At 38.2% G+C, this 23,000-nt stretch overlaps 2 protein-coding genes across 5 annotated transcripts in view; one reads left to right on the top strand and one right to left on the bottom strand.

Annotated features, from left to right (window-relative positions):
• LOC108966347 overlaps positions 1-20,363 on the bottom strand; it is a 115,684-nt gene extending 95,321 nt beyond the window's left edge. The window contains exon 1 of the mRNA XM_018929196.1: positions 20,309-20,363. Within this exon, the coding sequence (XP_018784741.1) occupies positions 20,309-20,363 (55 nt within the window). The remainder of the gene's footprint in view (positions 1-20,308) is intronic.
• Positions 1-23,000, top strand: part of LOC108966435 — a 178,051-nt gene that overhangs the window by 65,123 nt on the left and 89,928 nt on the right. The gene's annotated exons all lie outside the window — the stretch shown is intronic.

A 23,000-nucleotide genomic window follows, 5' to 3' on the forward strand; every position in this document is an offset into this window, starting at 1 on the left:
GTTCCCAGATGGCAAGGTTAACAAACTAAATTGTTATTATATTCAAACCAATTTTTTTACCTTAATTAAAATAGACATTAGACTTTTTTATAGTAATAAAAAAAAAATCATATGTCCAGATGGCAACCTTAACGCAAAAAGTAAATCTGAGCCCAGTGCTATAAAATTTGCACAAAAAAAGTTTTTTTTTGTAATTTTCTAAACATTTTTGTTGACTATATTAAAATATAATCTAATTTGGTATGCCGATGCAGATGTTTTTAATAAATTTGCCGCTCAACGAATTAATAAAAATAAGTGCGAATTTAAGCCTGTTAAAATATTTACCGCCATTATGCGGAATGAAACAACAGATCAAAGTTATTATACAATAATAAACGTGTGTTAAGCCCTCATGAAGTTACAGGAGCGCAGACAAAAACGCCAGCACACACACACACACACATATCAACTTTTTCATATAAGCATATCTTTATATATATGTGCATGTATATGTGCTTGCACACGTGTGCTTGTGTTGACACTCGTTTATTTGCTTATTCATACGAGATTAAAAATGGAAACATGTATTTTTAATTGGAAACGCTTATCAGGATTTTGAGGGCCATTGTAGTGCTGCAATGTTGCTCCTTTCAATACAACAAGCCATTTGCATAAACACACACACACACACACATACATCATGCTTATATGTGTTACAAGGACACGCACGCACACAGTGACACTCGCGCCTGCTGCCGAGGACTGCTTAATAAATGCTTCGACAGCTAACACATACAACAACAACAACAACAGCAAAAGCAAAAGCAAAAAGCGGTATACAACACGGCGACAATAGGCGCAATAATAACTAAAGCAACAACAAATAACAGTGAAATAAACACATAAATAAACAACAAACACGGCAATCAAAGGCAAAACGAGCCACGGATTTTATTTTTGTTTTTGTTCTCTTCTTTTATTGTTTGTTTGCAAACACAAACACAAATCCAGTTAGCTAACCGAGCAGTCAAACGGCAACAATAATGAAAAGCGCCAAAGCCAGTCGCAGTTGGTCACTCAGCTCACTTGACAGCTTTGTCGGTCGGTCAGTCCATCAGGCGGCCATTAAGTGCCGAATGCGAAGTTGAATTTTAACAGTCGGCCAATGTGGATTTTGTTGTTGTTGTGGGTGAGTAACGTCACTTAGAATCGGTGTGGTTTAGTGGGCACATTTATAATTGTGATGAAATGGCGGATAAAAGAAAATACTACCAGGCAATGTGATTTTGGATATGCTCCCTTAATATCCATTTATTGTTACCCCGATAGCCAGACCCTGTCAGAAGAGGTTCAACAGTTTTTTGTTGAGTTGGACCAGCCGAAAACACTTCCGAAACGATTCCAAGGCTTACTGCCAGTGAACAGCCTTTATTTGGACAAGATAAATATTTCGTCGAGAACGTGATATTGATCGTTATTAATGCTTCCAATAAAATGTTTATTCTGCTCAGAAAACTAGCATCAAAAACGTGCATGTGGTGCATCGAACCGAGGCGTAATCTCCCAAATAGTCAAAAACGAAAGATTTTCAACAAAGCAATACTGACAGTATTTTGGTGATTACTAAGATCAGACTGGACGGGTTTGGGTAACTGACCACAGCTGTATTGCAGGAAAGTGTAAGGCTGATGAGCTTGCTGGGACAGGTACTTCATTTTCAATAACTGCGGCATTGGCAACAAGTAGGAGCTGCGTAGACTTATTGTTTGTTCATTACTGAAATCAGCAATCGTAGGTCAAATACCAGCAGGCAAGGTCCTTATGACCCAGGGTAAATCGTAAGTGGTCTTGTTGACTCTTTGCTCTCCGCAAAGTTCAATTTTTAATGCTTGTAGGAGTTCTAACTAGTCACTGTTCTTTCCTTCTCAAATGTTTCGCTTTTGTCAGATCAAAGCAAAAATACGCTTGAGCAATTATGTGAAAGGTTCAGGAGGTTATGAGGATCCTACAGCTATCCTGATATCCTGCTATCCTACACAGGAGTTTTTTTATTGGCTTCAGAAGCGACTGTCAGATATAACAGTCTAAGTGTGATCCCCCCGCCATGCTAAGGAATCAGCCATCATTCATCGGATCATCAGCACATCCATAGGAAAGTGCCCACATAGCACTTTTATCATTCCGTCGAAAGAAACCCTACTTAGTGCAGCAAAAGAATGGATTCCTAACTCATTCGGATTCAGTGACTACTTTGATGTTGTAATCGGTTTGGCCTTCTATTTTATGTGACAAATAAATCACTAAAAAATTCGTGAAGGAATTGTATGGAGTATTTTTCGGTTGTCATCCTTTATCTCAATTGTGTCTTAGAGTTTGTGCCAAAACCCCTTTATGCTATTCCAGGTGCTTTCCTCGATTAAGGGCAAGAGTAAGAGTTGTCCCATCTTTAAGATGACAGTCAGTGAAGGACAAAGGGGGGAAAACTTCCTAACAGCAACAATGTTTTGCAAATCTTTTCTCAAACAATTCATTACAATCCTTCCCGGACTGCGGTTTTCTCTCTTTTTCTTTTTCCTGTTGAAAGTAAAGGGTTTTTTCAAAACGATACTACAAAAGTAGACCGATAGGAATAGCAAACGACGCTCTTTTGGCATTTCTCATCATTATGGTTAACCAGTTCTTCATTGAATGATATACGATCCAATAGCATGTCGAAATTACTAAAAATTTACTACCGAAATTCGGAGTCAATGGGCTCAACTTTAAGACCGCTACGCCCAATTTATGGCCGCCATCATCGAGCATTGGGCTAATCTGTGACGTCGCTGTGGCGAATTTTGCGAAAAGATCTTGGCCTACATCCTTACAAGATCAAATTGACGCAAGAACTGAAGCTTCTTGTCCACCAAATTCGTTGTATGTTCGTGAATTGGGCTGAGTAACAACTTGGAAAATCTTCTGGATTTTCATTAAACGATCATCTTAAGCGATGAGGCTCATTTTTATCTGAGTTCTTATCATGAGTCACCTTTGCATCCCGAAAAAACCATCAAAAATTGGGTTCAAAAGAAATACATAATGTCATCAAATGTACTGTCATAGGAAAAAAGAATTTCATTCATATCCCAAAATGTGTTTGTAGCGCTCTTATTGAAAACCCCACTATTCTTTTCCTCCAGTTGAATCTAAAGGCAGTCGGGTTCATAAACCGAACGTTACTGAAAACAAGAAAAAACGTTAACTTCGGCTGCAATGAAGCTAATATACCCTTCACATTGCATTTCTTGTAGTTACTATGTGTTTAGGTTATATGGAAGCTATATGCTATAGTAAGCCGATCTGAACAATTTTTTCGGAGATTATTTTATCACCTTAAGCAGTAACCCATACAAACCCTTGATTCCGATCGTTCAGTTTATATGGCAGCTATATGTTATAGTGGTCCGATATCGGCAGTTCCGACAAATGAGCAGCTTCTTGAAGAGAAAATGACGTTTGCAAAATTTCAAAACGATATCTTAAAAACTAAGGGACTAGTTCGTATATATATAGACGGACGGACAGACAGACAGACGGATGGACATGGCTAAATCGACTCAGCTCAACATACTGATCATTTGTATATATAGTATATACTTTATAGGGTCTCCGACGCTTCCTTCTGGGCGATACAAGCTTCGTGACAAACTCAATATACCCTGTTCAGGGTATGAAAGTCATTTGCGGTCTTCCAATAGTGCTGACTGTACAAAACTTACGTGGAGAATATATTCCACAACAACAACAACATGATAAATTACTCCATTCTCTCCTCGTTGCGCCTGTTGGCAACACTTTCCGCATAAATATTGCTCCACTTGAATGTGCTTGAGTGCCTCGTTGGCCATTTTCTGACATTTCGGCAAAATATAATGACTTTAATATCTCAATGACCAGCACATGTGCATGAAAAGCCCATACAGCAGAGATGATAGTGGTCACACAGGCCATTTAACTGCAGCAGCTTGCTGCCACACATGCACTCTTTCCGCATGAGGACGCTCATACATACAAACAAATATATATATTTATATGATATATTACAAGCTCAAATGTTTGTGCATTTCAGAGAACGTCAGCAGCCACTCAACGGTACATTGACATCTGCAGCAGCCACTTCGAGCTGAACGGGCGCCAACTTGCAACATGTGACACTCAACGTCACTTTGCCAACTGTTGTCAGTTGCAAAGGTGTCCATATAATGCACGAGTAATGCAAATTTATTATGGCCGACGCGGGCGTCAGAGTGCACGTGCCTTTGCATGTTGTGTATGTGTGTTCGTATATGAGTTTGTGTGTGTGCGTGTGAAAAGTGGCAGAATTTAATTTTCGACATTAATGCGAATTTTCGTGTTGCAATCGTGTTGTTAACCACGCTGGCTACTTTCCTGCAATTATTGTTGCAACACACAAGTTGTTGCAAGTGGCAGGTAAATCTTGCACATTTAACACACTTAACGGGAAAATCGCGCGAAATTGGCTTGTATTGAAATCCGCCGCGCTGGCAGCATTCCTTGCCGGCGCTTTGGATTCTTGCCTCGTTGCGCCGTTGCACATTGCTGCTGCTGACCGACCGCAAAAATGTTGCAGACAACGCATTCACAGTTTATTGACATGTTGCCTTTTGGTATGCCAGCAATCGGATCTTCGTGCGCGCTCGTAACAATGCTCCAACGACCATCGGCATGTTGCGCATTTCACACGCATCCAATTTGCTTTTTTTCATACACGCGTGCAACATGTGGCACGTTGGTATTATCACTTTGCTGGGATAACGGTGGTTTTTCAAATACATATGAGATTTAATATGGATCTAGGCATTTATCTATACATATCGAATGAGTAGAGAAATGTTCGAAATCTTAAGACATTCCATGTAGCCATGTCTGTGGCTTGGTCCAGGAAGCCTATAATAGAAGACTTAAGCACAGTTCGTTTTGTATTAACGAAACTTCATATATCAGACCATGTGTCTAAAAAATAATATAAAGCATGCTTACTCCTGGCATAACGGTATTTTTGAAAACTGAATAAACCGTTATATAATAATTATGTAAATACGATATAGACCTCAATCACTAGTGAGGGTACCAAAGAGGACGTTCTTACAGGTTCCAAAAATGGGTTACTTCTGAAAAGTGTGTAGAATTTCAGGGTTTTGATTGTCTATGTTTAGGTAACATTTTAGATCTTATAGAAATTACTGGTTCAGAGATCTTTGGTTTCATGATGTCAGTCACATACTCGTTTACACCTATTCGGAAAGGGTATCGTATAGCCCCATTCTTCAAAGCTTTTAGCTCTAAGTTTTTTTAATAGTATTTGGAAAGCTTTAAGCTCTTACGACATTGAAAATAGCAACTCTGTGCAGGCTGAGCTTTTCAAGTAGACTTTAGAAAGATCCTTGGCTTCTTGATGTAAGTCACATAAACACCTATACGCATACGTTATGTACCGCTCCCTAAGAGCTTTTAGTTTCAAGCTTTTTCAATAATATCTGAAAGGTTTAAGCTCTTATGAAATTGAAAAGACACATCTCTGTTCTGGTTGAGCTGATTTAAGTAAAATTTGGAAAGCTTTAAGCTCTCATGTAAGTGAAGAGTCGTAACTTGGGTTAATAAAGAAGACACCTTGGTATCGAAAAAATGAGGACACTGATGAGATCGAGAGTGTAGAACTACTACCATAAGGATAGTGAGGACTACATAAATCTCGATTTCAGTTACTAGAGAACGCGATATATAGTTAACTTGGGACCGTTCCAACAGAGCTCTTATTTCCCTCTTTTTAAGTGATATTTTGAAAGCTTTAGGCTCGTATCCAAGTGTCAAAACATAACTGAAAGCTTATTAAGGCACCATCAGGATAGTGGGGACTACGTAAATCTCATTTCGGTTACTAGAGAATCGTAGAAAGTTTAAAACTGTCAAGCTCCAACCGATAACCGCTACATAAGTTACCTTAGGACTATTTAACTTAAAGTTTGTTAAGAGAACACTCTTTAATCGTTAAAAAAAGGACTCAGGTTGAGAGCGCCTTACATCCAACTATGAAGAAGGGTTGTGAGGACTCTGTAAATTCAGAATTCCAGAATTTTGATGACTAAATTGACATGTAAGAAATTTATTGGCTACAGGAAAGAAGTATAAATTATATAGCCGTTTGACTTCACCCGCTAGATATGATAAAAATCTGTCTAACAAGTCGGATTTATGGACTATGTAAGGCATAAACAACTCCGGTCTCTTGTACTTTGACACGGTCTGACCCTTCAGACGGAATTTTGACTTTCTGAGGAAAACTTTGAAACATTAGACCAGATTACAGCGTGCTGATCAGTACCAGAAACATATAGAATCCTTTTTGAACCCTTTTTAAGTGCGTAGTTTCCTAGAAGTCTCTGACGACTCCATACCTAAGACCCTCTCTTTTCACAACGATGCTAACTTGCAACTTCAATAACTTTCCTCAAATTCGGATAACTTCCTTGTCTGCTTAGGTTTCATAATATGCGACACGGTGCGAACTTCCCACCACCTTACCATGTGTTTTTTGCCTTGCGGCATTTGCCAGCGCCTGATGCTGCATGAGCATTGTTGCACAGTCGATCGCTTTTGTCGTGGCATCGCTTCCGTTTGCTTGGACGCGCAATAAATTGCCACAGTTTATTTACGCTGCGTTTCGCGTGGCGCATTGCGATTTGCAGTCCAGCACACACACACACACACATATACACGGATATATACAGATACGAACAGATGGACCACTGGCGTCACGTACTAGCTTTGGAGTGCTGCACTTTGCGTTGCCAATCCTTTTGCATTTGTTTGCCATCCACCGTAGCACGACACATAAAATGCTGAAGAAGGCGCAGCGGTGCCGGAAATTATTCCGCGTTTGCATTTGCGCCAAAAAGTGAAGCGCACACACACATTTATCTGTATATGTACATGTGTTAGTGTGCTGTGTCCCAGTATGGGCTGCCCGCAGTCTCCGAAGTTTGCTCAGCTAAATTCCACGGGCTCGGCGCTCTACCGAACTATTCATTGCAGGAAAAACTCGCACCCAAACCGTTGTTGGAGGAACTTTATGCTGGTCACTTTGGTTTTCGGGTAAATATTTATTGCAGTCAAAAGCTGTGTTAACTGTACTGTGGTTTCAGTGACGAATTTAGGTCAGACAATTTCGCTCTTATTTTTATTCTAAGCCACATGCGGTTGCGTCACTAATGCTAGAAGCCATAAAAAAAGTTGCAAACAATTTTTTCAAAAAAATAGCAGTGTTGTTGTTTTCTAAACTGTGAATTAAGTGCACATATTGGAAAGCTTACGCTCTAAGGAAATGGGAAAAACACAACTCTGTACAAAAGCGTTTTGCCAAAAGTGAACGCAAAAAAAAAAAGTGATCCACGACGAGAGCCAATCAAATGCCTAAAGAACTGAAAATATCCGACCGCAGCTCAAGGTCAAGCCATACAAGTTCAAAAATGCCCATGATCTCACACCGAAGCAGCAACAAGTATGACTTGAGAAAGCGAAGCAACAACCGAAAGCCGTCAAATTCCGAACATTGTGTTTTCTGACCAACAGAGAATCTAAGTCATCGGTTGGCCACAAGGAGTAAGCACCCGCCACAAATAATGTCACCGCCGATAGGCGCTCTCCTATTGTTGTCATCGAGCTTGGCGTCAAAGTAAATGCGACATATTATCGCGAAAGTGTTCTGGAGGCTGCTTTGAAGCCGTGGGCAAACAAACATTTCGGTTGCAAACCATTGACGTTTCAACAAGGCTCAGCACCGTCTCACAAAGTGTGAGTGAACCAAGAATGGCTGAAAGAACAACGTTGCGAACTTCATTACGACCACTCAATGGCTCTCGAATTCAATGGATTATTCTCTCTGGGCCATTTTGGAAGAAGTAATAAATACACCACTCTCGAGATGCTGAAGAAAGCCATTGTGCTGAAGAAAACCAATACCGGCAAGTCACAATCGGGCAGCTTTTCGTTTTTTGACCGTCTCAAGGCCATAGTTAAAGCAAAAGGTGGTCATAGCGAGCAAAAGTGAATTGGTCCTGAATTTATGATTGTTTTCACACATTTTGTACTTTAAACTAAATAAAAATAATTTTCCAAACCGAAGTTATGGCTTTTTTGTTTGGTTACACTTCGAGTGTCGAACCCTGTACACTTTGGTAAAATGAAAAAAAAATTGAAAAAATGAGAACTTGGATTAGATCGTGAGGGTAGAACCTTACATCTAAATTTGAAGTACTATAACGATAGTAAGGATTACATAAATCTCTATTTCGGTTACAAGACAGCCATAGAAAGTTGAGAACTGTCGGACTTCATCCGTTAAACGCTTTATATAGTTACCTTGGGACCGTTTAGCTCTCTCCATCAGAGCTCTTATTTCTAAAAAGAGACAGTGTTGTTGTTGTTTTCTAAAATGACATTTTGATGAGATTTTAAATTTTTAATTTCATAGCATTGAAAGCTAAAGCAAGTAGCTTAAGTTTCCTCTTCAGTGATTTGAAGAAGTGCAGCCTAATGGAATATGATTGTCATAGTGAAGACTTTCTACGGCATCTAAAGGGCAACATTGTGGAAGTTGGTCAAAAAATAGTAAGACTTTGTTTATAATTTTAAAATTCTTAAATTATTTTTCAAAATCTATGTCGTTCCCTTCAAAGTAACCCCCGTTGAACACAAGCACACTTGTGCTCCATTTTTCGAATCCTCAAAACAGTTGTTAAGGTAAATTTCCGGAGTATCCTTGAATGCGCGTAGCGATTCGCGTTTAATGGCTTCAATTAACTCAAAACGGTCACTCCGAAGATGTCGTTTGAGTTTTCTGAATAGCCAGAAATCACACCAAGCTAAATCAGGCGAATACAGTGGTTGCGGCCGAGATTGGTTGAAAATTTGACGGAACACTCACGAAGAATCAATGAGGTATGTGACGGTGCATTATCGTGGTGCTAAAAACAAGAGTTGTGGCCCATACTTGCGAACTCATTTTACGAATAGCTTCGCGCAAGCGACGCATAACACTCAAACAGTATCCTTAGTACCCTCGTCATTTGAATTAGATTTTTAAAAACGATAATGCTATGGCAGACTGATATCGAATGACTGAAAGTTCGTAGTTCAGACAGCCAGCTTATTCGATACATTTGGTTTTCTATGAATTTGTACGTTGGAAGCAGAGAATCGTTCGCTATTTTTCTGCATCTTAATTCTTTACTAAGTATGGCCCTAACACATAATGAAATATTAGTACGCTTTCTTCCATTTCCGTTCTTTTCTATTCGGACTGCTTCGAGTGTAGTTGTAATTATCTCGTACGTTTAATAAAAAAATCTTAAATTCTCAGCAAATTTAAGAAATACTATTAATTTTTTGAGGTCTTTTAAACAAAGCCATTTTGTATCAGACCCATAAACTACGGATATAATATATACTTCAAGTAGCTACTTCCACTCATTTATTATGATATTTATATCAAGCGTTTAAACGCAACTAAGAAGCCCTGGAAAAAAGTCAACAAAATATTTTGTAGCAACACTTCATCCCCCCACACTTTAAATAACTAAAAAAAAACAACTAAAAGCTAAAATAAGAAGTGTCATAAACTTATCGTCTCTTCGCTTTAAATATCAGCAAGCGCATTGACAACTATTGAGTTTGTCAGTTAATATTTGTACACCAGAAGGGTGTAGTGTGCGTGCGAACATGTCTATTTATAGGCTTCTGCTCGTAAACAGAGAAGGCTCCCGCTGTGGGCAGTCGGCAAGTGTGTCCTTCCTGCGCACAGTGTGACATCGTATCCGTAATGCACCTACCTAATGGGCAGTATTGATGTGTCTGACTGGTTTGCCAGTCTACAACAGACCGACCGCTGTGGAGGGAGAGGAAGTGTGGACACACAAAGCTGCAGCTACAGAGTTAATAAAGTAGCAATTGCTTTAGGTTTGCTTCACTTGTTTTTCTTTATTTGTGCTTAAAACTCTGTCAAAGTGAGTGATTTAATAGAAGGGATATTCTCATAGCTGGGGTGCTTTGGGGTGTGAACTACCCATTGGTGTTTATGTATAATTTTCTGCAGAGGCCTAATGTTGTATTGCTATATACGTAGAACAAATCCGAAAATATTTCAATCGGTTAAAACTAGAGACGATTACTTTAATCAGTAGTTTTATTTAAGGTTGTTCGGCCAATGAATTTTCCACATGCTTTCCTAGACAGTTCTGTAGTAAGTCCTCGCTTTTCAAACTGTTCGAACAGAAAATTATGCCATGGAACATAGATATATCGACCAGATCAATGTCAATATTTACTCAAAATGACCTTCTCATGAAATCCTACCTTCGGTCCACCGGTTATCTTCTGGCAAACATGAATAATAAAATAATGGAAATAGATTCAACTTTTACAAGCGGCTTCTGCAGTGACACGCGGTTAACGGCCATGAACGTATCCTTTTTCAGATGAAAAACTTTTCTTCGTAACACTTCGATGGAAAGCATTGGCTTTTTCAGCAAGATTCTGCTCCCGCACACAAGGCAAAAACCACCCAGCAGTTTCTTAATATCCCTGCTTTTATAACTGCAAATGATTGGCTGCCTTGAAGTCCAGATTTGTACCCACTATAGTTTGTGGGCAGAGTTGCAGAACATGGCCTGTCGAATAGCTCACAGACACTTGGAGAGTCTCAAAAAAATCTTTAATACGAGCAGCGGCGTCAAAACCCATAGACAATGTGAATGCTGCTATTGTTAAATGGAATCAAACGCTTGACAGTGCCTTGAAGAAGCCTTGAACCTACTAGATATCTTCAAAAAGAAGTTCAGACACATTTTTAATAATCGAAGATCTTGAAAAAAAGGTATAACAATGCTAAAAACTGAAACTTTTAGATTTCGCAGCATAAATTCGTTGACGTACGGATCTCATCAGGTTCGTCATTAATATAAGCTGACATAATTAGAAGCTCTTTTATTCAGATTTTCTTAGAGCACTTTGTTAACTAAAACCTTTTTAAGCTTTAAATCTGTATTAGTGATGATTTGCAACGTGAGTCCCTTCACTGTGTCACCAAACTCTACTAGAGCCTTTGCATTTACAGTGACTTCAACTAACGATTATTATAAAATCGAAATCTATGATATATGAAGTTTTATAGTTCCTAGGTTATGTTTAAAGAGCTCATATACTAAAAATTTTTTCAGAACGATTCTTCCTTGTAATCACCTTCATTTAGCATTTCACTGTACCTTTAGTTTTTGTACTATGACACCAAGAAGAAACGTCTGAGAACGTCTGCCAGTCCATATTATATACGGCACCTTTAGTACCTTCATGTTTTGAGATATCGATCTGCAATTTTGTAGACGGTTTTTCCTCTTTAAGAAGCTGCTCATATGGCGAAATCGCTGATATCGGACCACTATAACATATAGTTGTCATACAAACTGGACGATAAAAGTCAAGTCGTTGTATGGAGAACTTTTTTATTTGAGAAAAAATGCTGACCAAATTTGACACATATTATTTTCCACGGCAATGCTATAATCTACAAAGAAATGGTTCAGATCGCAACACTATAGCAAACACCCTTCATACAAACAGATCGATCAACATCAAATCCTTGTATGGAAAACTTTTTTATTTCACAAGATATCTTCACGAAATTAAGCCGGGATTATTTCTGCAGACACAGTTACATTTTCTGAATATATCATTCAGATCGGATCACTATAGCGTATAGCTGTCATACAAAATCAGCGTTCAAAAGCAAGTGCTTGTAAAGAAAACTTTTTGATTTGACAAGATATCTTCACGAAATTTGGCACAGATTATTTCCGAATACACAGTTATAAGCTGCGAACGTATCGTTCAGATCGGATCGCTATAGCATATAGCTGTCATACAATGTCATGGATTAATATCAATATAAAGGCGTTTTTATACTCTTTAAAGGTGTAATAAATGCAGCTGAGTAGGGTATTATAGCTTTGCTTCAGTCGGGGTTGCAGTTTTTTACTGTTGTATAAAAGTATCTATGCATACCGTTAGTGGCTTGTAATTGTAATGGCATTCCAACTAAAAGTATTTATTTTACAACATTCCTTTGCTCTATTTATAACAACCATTGCCATTTTTTTATTTATTTATAAGTGTGTATGTGTGTGTGGACTTGTGAAAAAGACATTAAAAAATAAGTATACATTACATTGTCTGCGCTCGCTGCCCACACACTCCAGCTCTCCCTCACTCCAACGACTGTTGTCCTGTGTCTCCTGCGCAAAACGGTGAATCGCATATTTGTATTGTTTGCATTTAAGTTGCGAAGCCATTTTCAGTCCATTGTTTTACCGTATTTACTTGTATTTATTTGATTTTATTGTGTTTTTACTTTATTTTACTTTATTTCACTTGTATTCTATTCCATTTTGCTTATTTATGCTTATGTTTCTTTGGACTGTTACACATTACAACAATGTGTACGCTATGATTTTGTTGTTGTCGCTGGCTGTTATTGCAATTTGTGAGTTTGCGCTGTTTACTGCTTTTGTTGTTGTTTTTGATTTTTTTATTGTTGTTGTTGTTGTCGACGGCTGTTGTGTTTGTTGTTGTTTGCTACTTTTTTCTCTTTGTTGTTCTTTAATTTTTATTGTTGTAGTTGTAGTTGTAGGTGTTGTTTATTATTGTTTTTGTTGTTGCAGCAACTAAGCTACATTGTCTTCGCTGTCATTTCAACATGATTGCATGTCCTTCACTTCGGCTCCACTCGTCCCCCAGCCTGTAAGTTCTCCACATTACAGGAGTTTTATGTTGATATGTATGTATGTGTGTGTGTTTTTGTTGTTACTATCCGGCGCATTAGACATGTAGTTATTGCGGCCACTGATATCGGTGTCATTGTTGTCTATTTGAGGTGTAGTTGTTGTGGTTGTTAAATAAAATATCATTTTCAATGGAATTGTCAACGCACGACGACAACGACAACGACAACGACGACGAGGAGGATGACGACGATGGCCAACTGTCGACTACAGGCTATTTGTCTTCAGCGCGCCGAGCCAGTCAAGCGACATTGATTAGCTTTAGTACAATTTGAGACTGGTACGCGGTGCCCGGTTACCGCCGCACGCAAACACACACACAGCCGAAATGCCACTACGTCACACGAACACCGAAACACACGCAGTCATAACTGAAAACAAGCACAGTGGCACATAAATTCGATTGTGCACCATCAGTTGTCATTCAGCGCTCGACGTTAAGCCTCTTTGCCAGCTGTCTTGCGAACATCTTGTCTGAAAGGGATTACATTGAGCGTACGCGCGCGTGTGCGTGTATGTGTGCGTTTGTGGTCTACAATATGCGCATGTTTTGCAGTAAAAGCATTTGCTTGCCTTGTGTCCGTTACAATATTCGGATTCCTTCATTCTTGCCCAATCATAATCCTCTGGCTTCCTTCTGTGTTGCGGCTTTTGGCGCTCCTTGCCTTCCGCTTCCGCTCCTCGGCAATCGGTTGGTTCCTTTCACTTGTGGACTTTTATTGCATTTCTAATTACGCTCAAGTGTTGACATTGTAATATTAATTAAAATTATTCCTGCCTTTTACTATCCCTCGTCACTGCTTGTATTTGTATTGGTGTAGTCGCTTATTTTAGGCAAATTATGGCTATAATTATGGGAATAATTAAGAAATTTTGAAAGTTGACTAGGTGTTTAAAAGAAAGCGGTTTCGTTTACTTGAAGAATTGTGAAGACGAGTGCGAAAAGATTTTCTCGGAAAGACGGTCAAAAACCGAAGGTTGGATAAAAGCAAGAATGAAGTGGGTTCCATTTAATTGGAACTTAGAGGTTCTTCAGAAGTGGTACTTACTTAATAAGCGTCTTAAAAATTATTCACCTGATGATGTATATTAAAAAGAGGAATACATCGCAACCTTAGGTCTATTGTGCCCCACCTTTTTACATTTCTCTGTTGACTCAACAAGAGCCCTCCCTCGAATAGATGGCAATTGAATGCATTCTTTCAAAAATAATATTTTTTATTTCCAGTATCAAAAAAAGTTTAGAATAAACTTCGCTGGATGGGAACCGCAGGCTTCTGTAGGCTACTTTGCACGGAAGAAAGATGGTTCTCAGTTATATTACACTGAAAAGAGTTGAGTATCACAATCAACAGCATACCTTCGTGGCCTTAGAAGTAGGCTATGCATAAATTTCTTCCCTTTCCCGCTTTTGATGGTTGGATGGGGATACTGCTCGCACGACTGCTACTTCAACTCAACGGAGGAGGTGTGGAAGCAGTAGCATATGCAGATGATATAGAGTTGATGGTATGGGACTTGTTTCCTTCCACAAAGTAGTGAAATTATGGAAGACTCTTTGTCAAAATGCACCTGCATATTAAATTTCTTTCGGATATCTCAAAACCGACAAACAAATTTTCATAATCCCTGAAAAATTTCGTCCTAAAAATCGCTAGCGCGATACCTGTTCTTAACCGATAGTTTTAGCAAAGTTGCTATGAATTATCCGCAGAACATTTCCCGCATTTGCGATTTTATAGAAAAAAATGGAAGCGATCTTTCATCCATACAGGTTTCCATATACAATGTAACAGATGTTTTGCTATAAAAATTAAGAATCTAGGTGTTCGGAACAGGAAGAGTTATGGACATAGCGACATTCTGCGCCAACTCAAAGCTAATTTAAATATATTAGACTATATCCTCGCAAGATTATAATGCAATAGTTACTTCAAGGTCAGAATACTCTCTAGAAGTTTATCGATAAGGGGTTTAGTAAAGAAGGAAAAAACTATTTAAATCTATACCAGCGAGTCCATAATGTAGTAGTGGGGATCTGGATATCTCTCGCTCTATCTGACTACCAAACTCAGCTAGCATTTTTCATACGAAAGTACTATGCACAGAAAAGGCCTGTGGACTACAACTACAAGAAGCCACTTATTACTGACGATTAGTCTTGGATCTATGCATACGATCCGCAAGCAGACGTTCTAGCGGCCAAATATCGTGGCAGAAGTGAGTCGAAACCGTACAAAAACGTCAAAGCTAGTAAAAAAATAAGCTTATGTTGAGAGTTTTCTTCGATTATCGAGGTGTGGTGCACTCCAAATTCCTTCCGACCGGCCCAAAAGCATTGAAAATAAAGGGTGATCCAAGTAAAGGTATATTTTTCACAAGCTTTTTTTTTTTTTTTGACAGATCACGTGTGAGTCGTAAAATAACTATGAAGTTTAGATTCCGTTAGTCTGGCAGTTTAGTGAGCCACGAATACATACAAAGACCAGTTTTGGGCTTTAGCGATGCCAGACGAAGTGCCGTTACGTAGTTTATGAATGCTATGGAAACCACGATTTTTTCCTTAAAGTTGAAAATTATATTAAAAGTTAGAAGATAACCAAATGACTTTAACTAAACAGCGGACGGACGGGTACAGTTGAACTAATGACAAGCTGAGTAACTGTCATAAAACCATATTTGCAATAAAGTCATAAAAAATATATATTTACTCCTTCGAACTGCGGCAACAACAACTTTTTTTTTTTTTGCCTCTGTTCCATTGTTTTTGCTTTTTCACTTCTGTTTTTGGTTGTTTTTGGGTTTGCTCAAGTAATAAAAGCAAAAGCTTTTGGGTCACACATGCGAAAAAGCCATAAAATATGGTGCTTGCATGCAAACACACATATCAATAGGCACACACAAACACATACACACATACACCGACACGTAACAAATCACATTAGACGCCCACCCAGCGCTACAAGCAGCAACAACAACAAATACTTGAGCTTATTTCGAATTACGCGGTACGAAGTAGGCGGCAAGGCACACATGCTTGTGGATGTGTGTGTGTGTGTAAATATGAAATATGGCGCGCCGAGTAAATGCAGAGTGAAACAATACATTACACTGGTGCTGAATATAATGCGAAAACACACACACATATGCAGGTGCATGAGTACATGGGTGTATGGCGCCTGTGTGCCTCAGGCATAATAAATGTTTATGCATCTCTATATGCATATATGTGCGTGTGTGTGTGTGTGATTGTGCGCAAACATTGCAAATCATGTCCGCTGCGCTGCTCGCTGACCACATGCACTCCGCCAAAGTCACAATGACGAATAACGGTACAACAAAAATGGCGCCGCCAACAGCAATGGCAATGGCGGCAGCTGCGGCTGTGGCGGTGGCAACAACAATGCGGTCAGCCATTAGTGGACGCTTAAAATGCAATCAAATTCGATTAATTTGCGAAAATCATTAAAAATGCATACACTGCTTGCGTGTGTGTGTGTGTGTGACGAGTGGTGCTAAGTCGCAGCGCAACAATGGTTGACCCATGTAAATATATATGTAAAAACTAAATTTATGCATACATCCACGTGCATATAAATCACTGATTGGCGAAAATGTTGCGCAACAATTAGCGGAGCCACACAATAGCTACATGTGTACATACATTAGGGTGTGCATTGCTTCACAAGTTGATTGTTTTTTGCATATACGCCTTGAATTTCAAGTTTTTGACCTAAAAACAAGGTTGCAATATAACCAAGCTAATTATTGCACACCAAACAGGGGATGTTAAATTGTTTGGAACATCCAGTAGGAAATGTCGTGAGTGGAAGTAGTCCTTGAGTTTCTTTATATATCGCTCTCAAATGTTACGTAAGTCCATTTCCCTCCGAAAGAACTTTCTTTTTTGTCGGAACCGCCTATATTGGAGAACCATACCATAAACCTTGTAAGGATAACTTTTTTATTTGACGATAGGTTTTCACGAAATTTCACAGGAATAAAATTTTCAGATCGTACGACTATAGCATATATGTAGCTGTTATAGAAACTGAACGATAAAATCGAAGTCCTCGTGCGGAAACCTTTTTTATTTGACAAGATATCTTCACGAAATTTTGTACATATAATTTTTAATAGCAATGCTGAATTGTGCGAAGAAATTTTTCAGATCGGACCACTATATCATATAGCTGCCATACAAACTGACCGATCAAAACCAAGTCATTATAAGGAAAACTATTTTATTTGATGAGATATCTTAATGAAATTTGACACAAATTATTACCTAAAGCAATTCTACAATATCCGAAAAAAAAAATTAGATCGGACTACGATATAATATAGCTGCCATACAAACTGACCGATCAAAACTAAGATCTTGTATAGAAAGTTTCTTATTTGACGAGATATCTGCATGAAATTCGCCAGGGATAAGTGTTTAAAGCAAAGCTATAATCTTCAAGGTTATTATTCAGATAGTATCACTATAGCATATACCCTTCATGCAAACTGATCGATAGAAACTAAGTTCTTGTATGGAAAACTTGTTTATTTCACGAGATATCTCTACGAAATTTGACACACATTATTATCTAAACCAATTCTATACTATCTGAAGAAATTTTCCAGATTGGTCTACTATATCATATGGCTACCATACAAACTGCCCGATCAAAACTAAGTTTTTGTATGCAAAGTTTTTTATTTTTTTTGTCAATACTATTCTAGTTTCGGTGCGGTAGAAGTTAACATGTTTTATTATTTTCAATTTAATTAGGCACGTTTTAAATATTTTATACTGCTCTTCCCATATACATACATTCATGTATGACGTGGGAATTATTAATGTTTTGGCTTGAACAAGTATATATACAACTTGGAAAATGCGATATTTTAAAACAAAATTGTCTGCTGTACAAAAAAGCTGGTCCTGATTTTTCCATAAAAATATTCCTTTAGAAATTACATGCGGCTAAACCGACACATGAAATGTATTGAACATTCATATACATAACTGCCTCATACATTCTGTGTTGCTCATACGACGTGGTGTACTCTAAGAACACTTTAAAGTGCATGGTTTTATGTTTCGGAGATAAGAAATTTAATTCAAGCTAAATACATAGGAAAAGAAGTACAATATAAGCACGCTGTAAATGAAAAACAAAGAGCTCATACATTCTGTGTTACTCATACGACATGGTGTACCCTATGAATACATTACATTTGATGGAAAATTTTAGCTGCGTCTAATTAAAAAAAAACAATGCGTTTTCGATAATAATTATTATGATTATATATTTTTTGTAGAACGGTAAATTTTGTACTAGAATATATATTTTTTAGAGTGTAAGGTTTGATGTTTCGAGGACAAAAGTTTTAGTAGGAAAGGTCTGAAAATCCAAACTAGTTACATAGGAAAAGAAATATAATCTAAGCACGGTGAAAATTTAAAATAAAACGCTTTTTTGCATTAGATGATTTTTTTTTTCGAAGGCAAAAATCAAAAATGGCTTCAAAAAAATCAACCACAGAAATTACGTCTCCCCTAATGTATATTATACATATACATACAAGTTTAATATTTGTACCACGTTAGTGACCGCCATCGGCAGGAGTTAGGACAACAGCAAACAATTTGCTACGAGACAACAACAAGCCTGCATGCGGCTGTTAGTAAGTTACGCCCACTTTTGGGGGAGGCGGTTCACATGACGGCTTGACTCTTGACTCTTGACTGAGCCTAATTGCTACGGAAAAACTACTGAATGTCATCATTTTTAATATTGTAAAATTGAGGTTAAGTGCCTTTGTTGTATTATGTGCGTTTATATGCATACTACATAGATATACAAACAAATATATGGACTGCACTTAAGTGTATGGATTTTTAATTAAGTAGCAAAAATAAATAAATTAATAATTAAAGAGGGGCAAATACACACACACACAAATACACACAAATATCTTTGTGTATGTGTATGGAAATGAGTTCAGTTATAACTCTTGCATATATCTATATATGTATATAGTCATGCAGCGGCCATATCCATAATTACTGTTAATACTGAAATAAGTAAATAAATAAATCAAATTGGTTGCTCTTGGCAGCTCAAAGTAACTGTAGCATAAGAACAGTTAATTAATTATAAGTGATTTTCTTGTGCGATTAACGGGGTATTTAGTGATATTAGACCCCTATATAATAATAAAACTGTGTATGCGACAATATTTATGGACGCTTATTAATTATATTTAATATTGCATACTTTAAGGCGCATTAAATGCATTTTATATATAAATTTACTTTATTTCATTTTCATTTGAGACTTTTTTGCAATCTGAGTTATGGTTTAATAATTGTAAAAAATATAAGATTTTTTAAATTTTTTCACAGGCCGAACTGTTATTCAAATGTGACATAACCTCACTTCTCATAGCATATATATACATATTGTCCAAGTCCAAATTATTCAATTAGATGTAATGGTGACTCACGGAGTACGTGTGGATTGCTGTCTGACCAATAACGCATATTTTGCTTATTGACGAGCCATTCCGCCAGAAATGAGCATCATCGCTGAAGAGTTTGTTGGAAGAGTTGGAAAGAGTTTGTTTGTTTTTGTCTGAAGAAGTTGTCGCTCAGCCCAATTCGCGAACATGTGACGATTCTGTTGGTCAAACGGCTTCAGTTCTTGCATCAATTTGATCATATAGAGATGTAAACGAAGATCTTTCCCAAAATTCGCCACAACGGCGAGACAGGGATACCCAACGCTTGAGAACGACGTGTGATAGACTGATTTGGGTCTTCCTCAATTGATGCGCCAGCGGCAGCAATATTATGGACACTTCTTTGTCCCACCGAGGCGGGAGCATTTTTTACTGTGCCTGTGGATTCAAATTTGTCTACTATTTTTTACTTATGCCGACCATTGGACATAGCGCTCTTAAATTTGATTCCAGTGACTCCGAATTTCGGTAGTAAATTTTAATAATTTCGACTCGTTGTTGGATCGCATATCTTTCCCTGATAAAATGAAAAACTTTACTGAAGAGAAATATCAAAAGAGCGGGGAAAATATGGCGTCGTTTGCTGTCTTTATTGGTCTAGTTTTGTACACCGATTTACAAACTTCAACACATATCGGCTAATATGTGTGCTATGTTACTAAAATCTAGAAAGCATGTTATAGCGAAAACACGAAACGGTGCATACTTGTGCTTAGAACGAATGAAATCGGGTGAAAAGTCGCCCTAGACCACTAATAACTTACAGGTACCTGAACGTATTTCCCAGACTTTCAAGTCATAAGTCAATGTAATGTTTCTTTTTCAAAAAGACTTCAAAAATACATCCCTGATCTAAACATACATATCTAAAAAATAAATTTACAAAAATATTCTCCACTCTTCTCCGCAAATTTAAATACCTGCATCTTCAACATCTTCCTTTAGATCAGGCCGACACGTTCGACCTTCCAGCATCTTACCTGCAGTGCATATGTCTATGAACACGGAACACATTTGGTGCCTACGCCACCACTTGGTAGCTTTAAATTTGGCCAACGAATATAAAAATTCTCACGAAAATATGGCAAGCACGAAGTGGAAACCAAGTACACGGCATTAAAATGCGACTTGAGGCAGAGGCAGAGGCGAAGGCAGAGGAAGAGGAAGAGGAAGAGGAAAAAGCCAAACAAATATGTGTATAAAAATGAAATAAAATGAAAATGCGAAGAATATAAAGTAGAGTTGAAGGATTTCCATTGTGAACGTGATTGAAAATTGGGGTCAGCTTTCCTTGTTGACTGCCCGGCCGTTGTCACCAGGCAGGCAGCCTTCGTCGAGTTGACAAAATGTTGATGCGCCGTCAATGCAGTCGCTAGAGTGTATTCAACACTGGTGCCACCGAAATGACGATACCGCCTCGTCGCTCACTCCACCGAGGACGCAAACTGTCGCCATTTTACCATCACTGAGCTGCTGACTTTTCGACGCTTTCACCAAGTCAATTTGCGCACGAACTCAAGTCGGTCCATGCTGCTGGCGCTAACTGGCACGTCGCCTTGTGCATTGTGGCACCTCTGCGCCAACTCCGCACCGCTGTATGGAGCTGCTTTTAAATGTATTTCATTTTAAAGCCCACCTCAAAAGCAATAACAACAGCAATGGCGTAAACTCGCATGAGAACGACTCCGTTCGTTTGCGCGTTGCCCGGCGTTGTGTCCCTTATTTTGCCGCCGTCCTCGCATTTCAATTCATTTTGTCTTCATACCATTGCCAGTCTATGGGATTATATCGAAATGGAAGTTATTTTGGTAGCCAGTCGGAATTGTTAAAATATTATTGTTGCAATTTAAGCTCGACATAACGATGACGGTCAGTCTCCACCGCTGCCTCGAAAAGTTTCGTTACCATTGCGATGTTGTTTGGCTGGTAGCAAAGCGTGGGTGTGTGTTGGAGTTGCGAAATGTGGGACCGGCACGTTCTGTAAAATAAATTGTAATTTTATGCGTTTCTTTCGGGTGATTTTTTTTTACATTTTTTGTTGTTGTTGGTTTGCAAATAATTCGATTTAATGGACTGATTCTGTCGGCTTGGTCATTAAGAGGCAATAATTTGTTAAATTGTGGAGCATATTTGAGCTTAAATGAATGGCATTTGAACATAACTAATAGCCTTGCTTCCATGTTTGACCATAAAAAATCGTCATTTGTTCGAAAATGTTACAAAATTATAGCGCTCCATATCGTCATATTCAAATATCCCCCAAGCTCCGAAACATAAAAGTCATATGAGCACAAAGCAGGTTTCGTAAGAACGCCGGTAATAGACCAATACATTCGGTTCCGCCGACAGTCGGACTCGAGACGGACAGCGTCTTTCGTCTATATAAGGCTTGTCAACCCGACAGCAAACCGAAAATAATGTTTGAAGAAAGTTGTTCTCCTCTACAAAAATAACCAATACTCAGAATAAAGTTAAATAAGTGAAGATCGTAGAATTTTTTTAAAACAACTCGTCATCTTCAGTCATGTGTGTCAGCCGACCTCATTTCATACACCCGGAAGTCAACTTTGGTTAGATAGAAGATGCTCGGATCGAACGAACTACATTTATTGCTGAATACTGTTTTGAATTGAAAATGATAGTCTTCTTCTTCTTTTTTTTATTTGCGTAGATACCGCTTACGGGGTTATAGCCGAGTTTACAGCAACGCGTATACTGTTTTCTGTTCTATTCTCTTCTTCTCATGCGGGTGTTTTTTACGTGACGGGTCTCAAACCCAGCGCGCAGCCCTGGGGAGGGATGTTTTGCCTTCACACTTTAGCTCGCCTTCAAATGGATGTCTTGTGGTTACCCAAACCGGAGTCGTAAGCTTCTTGAGCTGTATGTAAGCGAATCGTTTCTGGCCAACTCTAAAAGAATGGCGCTAAGAAAGCCTTCCACACTGCGTGAACTTCTACACATGATTCCATCCTCCTGATAAGCTATTCACCTTAAGGGGTTACACGGGTTTCCTTGGGCAAAAAACGGCCTTTTTCAATAATTTTTTTTTACATACAAAAAATGAAATATTTTAAAGAAGTTGTTTTTTATTTAAAAGACCCATATTTAATACACATTTGTTAAATTTTCAAAAAAAAAAAAAATATCAAAATGGCCGTCATTACGACGTCATTTCCGGCAGTCCCTCGGAAAAAAGATGCATCTGCGTTGTCATCAGAACTTCTTTCAGGATCATCTCAAATAAAAATGAAAAATACGTGTTTTAGTAAAGACCATAAACTAGGTATTGGACGAAGGAAAACAAAAAAAAAATTAAAATTGGATTTTGGCAGACGTTTTTATAAAAAAATGAAATTTCGATGAAAATTTCTCGAATTTTTTTTTTAAATAGTTGTAATTAAAAAAATCCTTCGTTCAAGACCTTGTAAATGATATCTCGAAAACCTTTGTAAAATTTCATCAAGATCGGTTAAGTAGTTCGCGAGAAATCTTGACAACTGACTTTGAAAACATAGTTTTGAGAAAAACGCGCTTAAAGTTTTACCTACTGCGCCCTCAGCCTATACCTGACCTCGAGCGTCCACCTTTTCAAGATTGTATCTCCGAAACTAT

Source organism: Bactrocera latifrons, unplaced genomic scaffold (genome assembly GCF_001853355.1).
Source record: "Bactrocera latifrons isolate USDA-ARS-PBARC rearing strain unplaced genomic scaffold, ASM185335v1 scaffold_16, whole genome shotgun sequence".
NCBI classification, from domain to species: Eukaryota; Metazoa; Arthropoda; class Insecta; order Diptera; family Tephritidae; genus Bactrocera; species Bactrocera latifrons.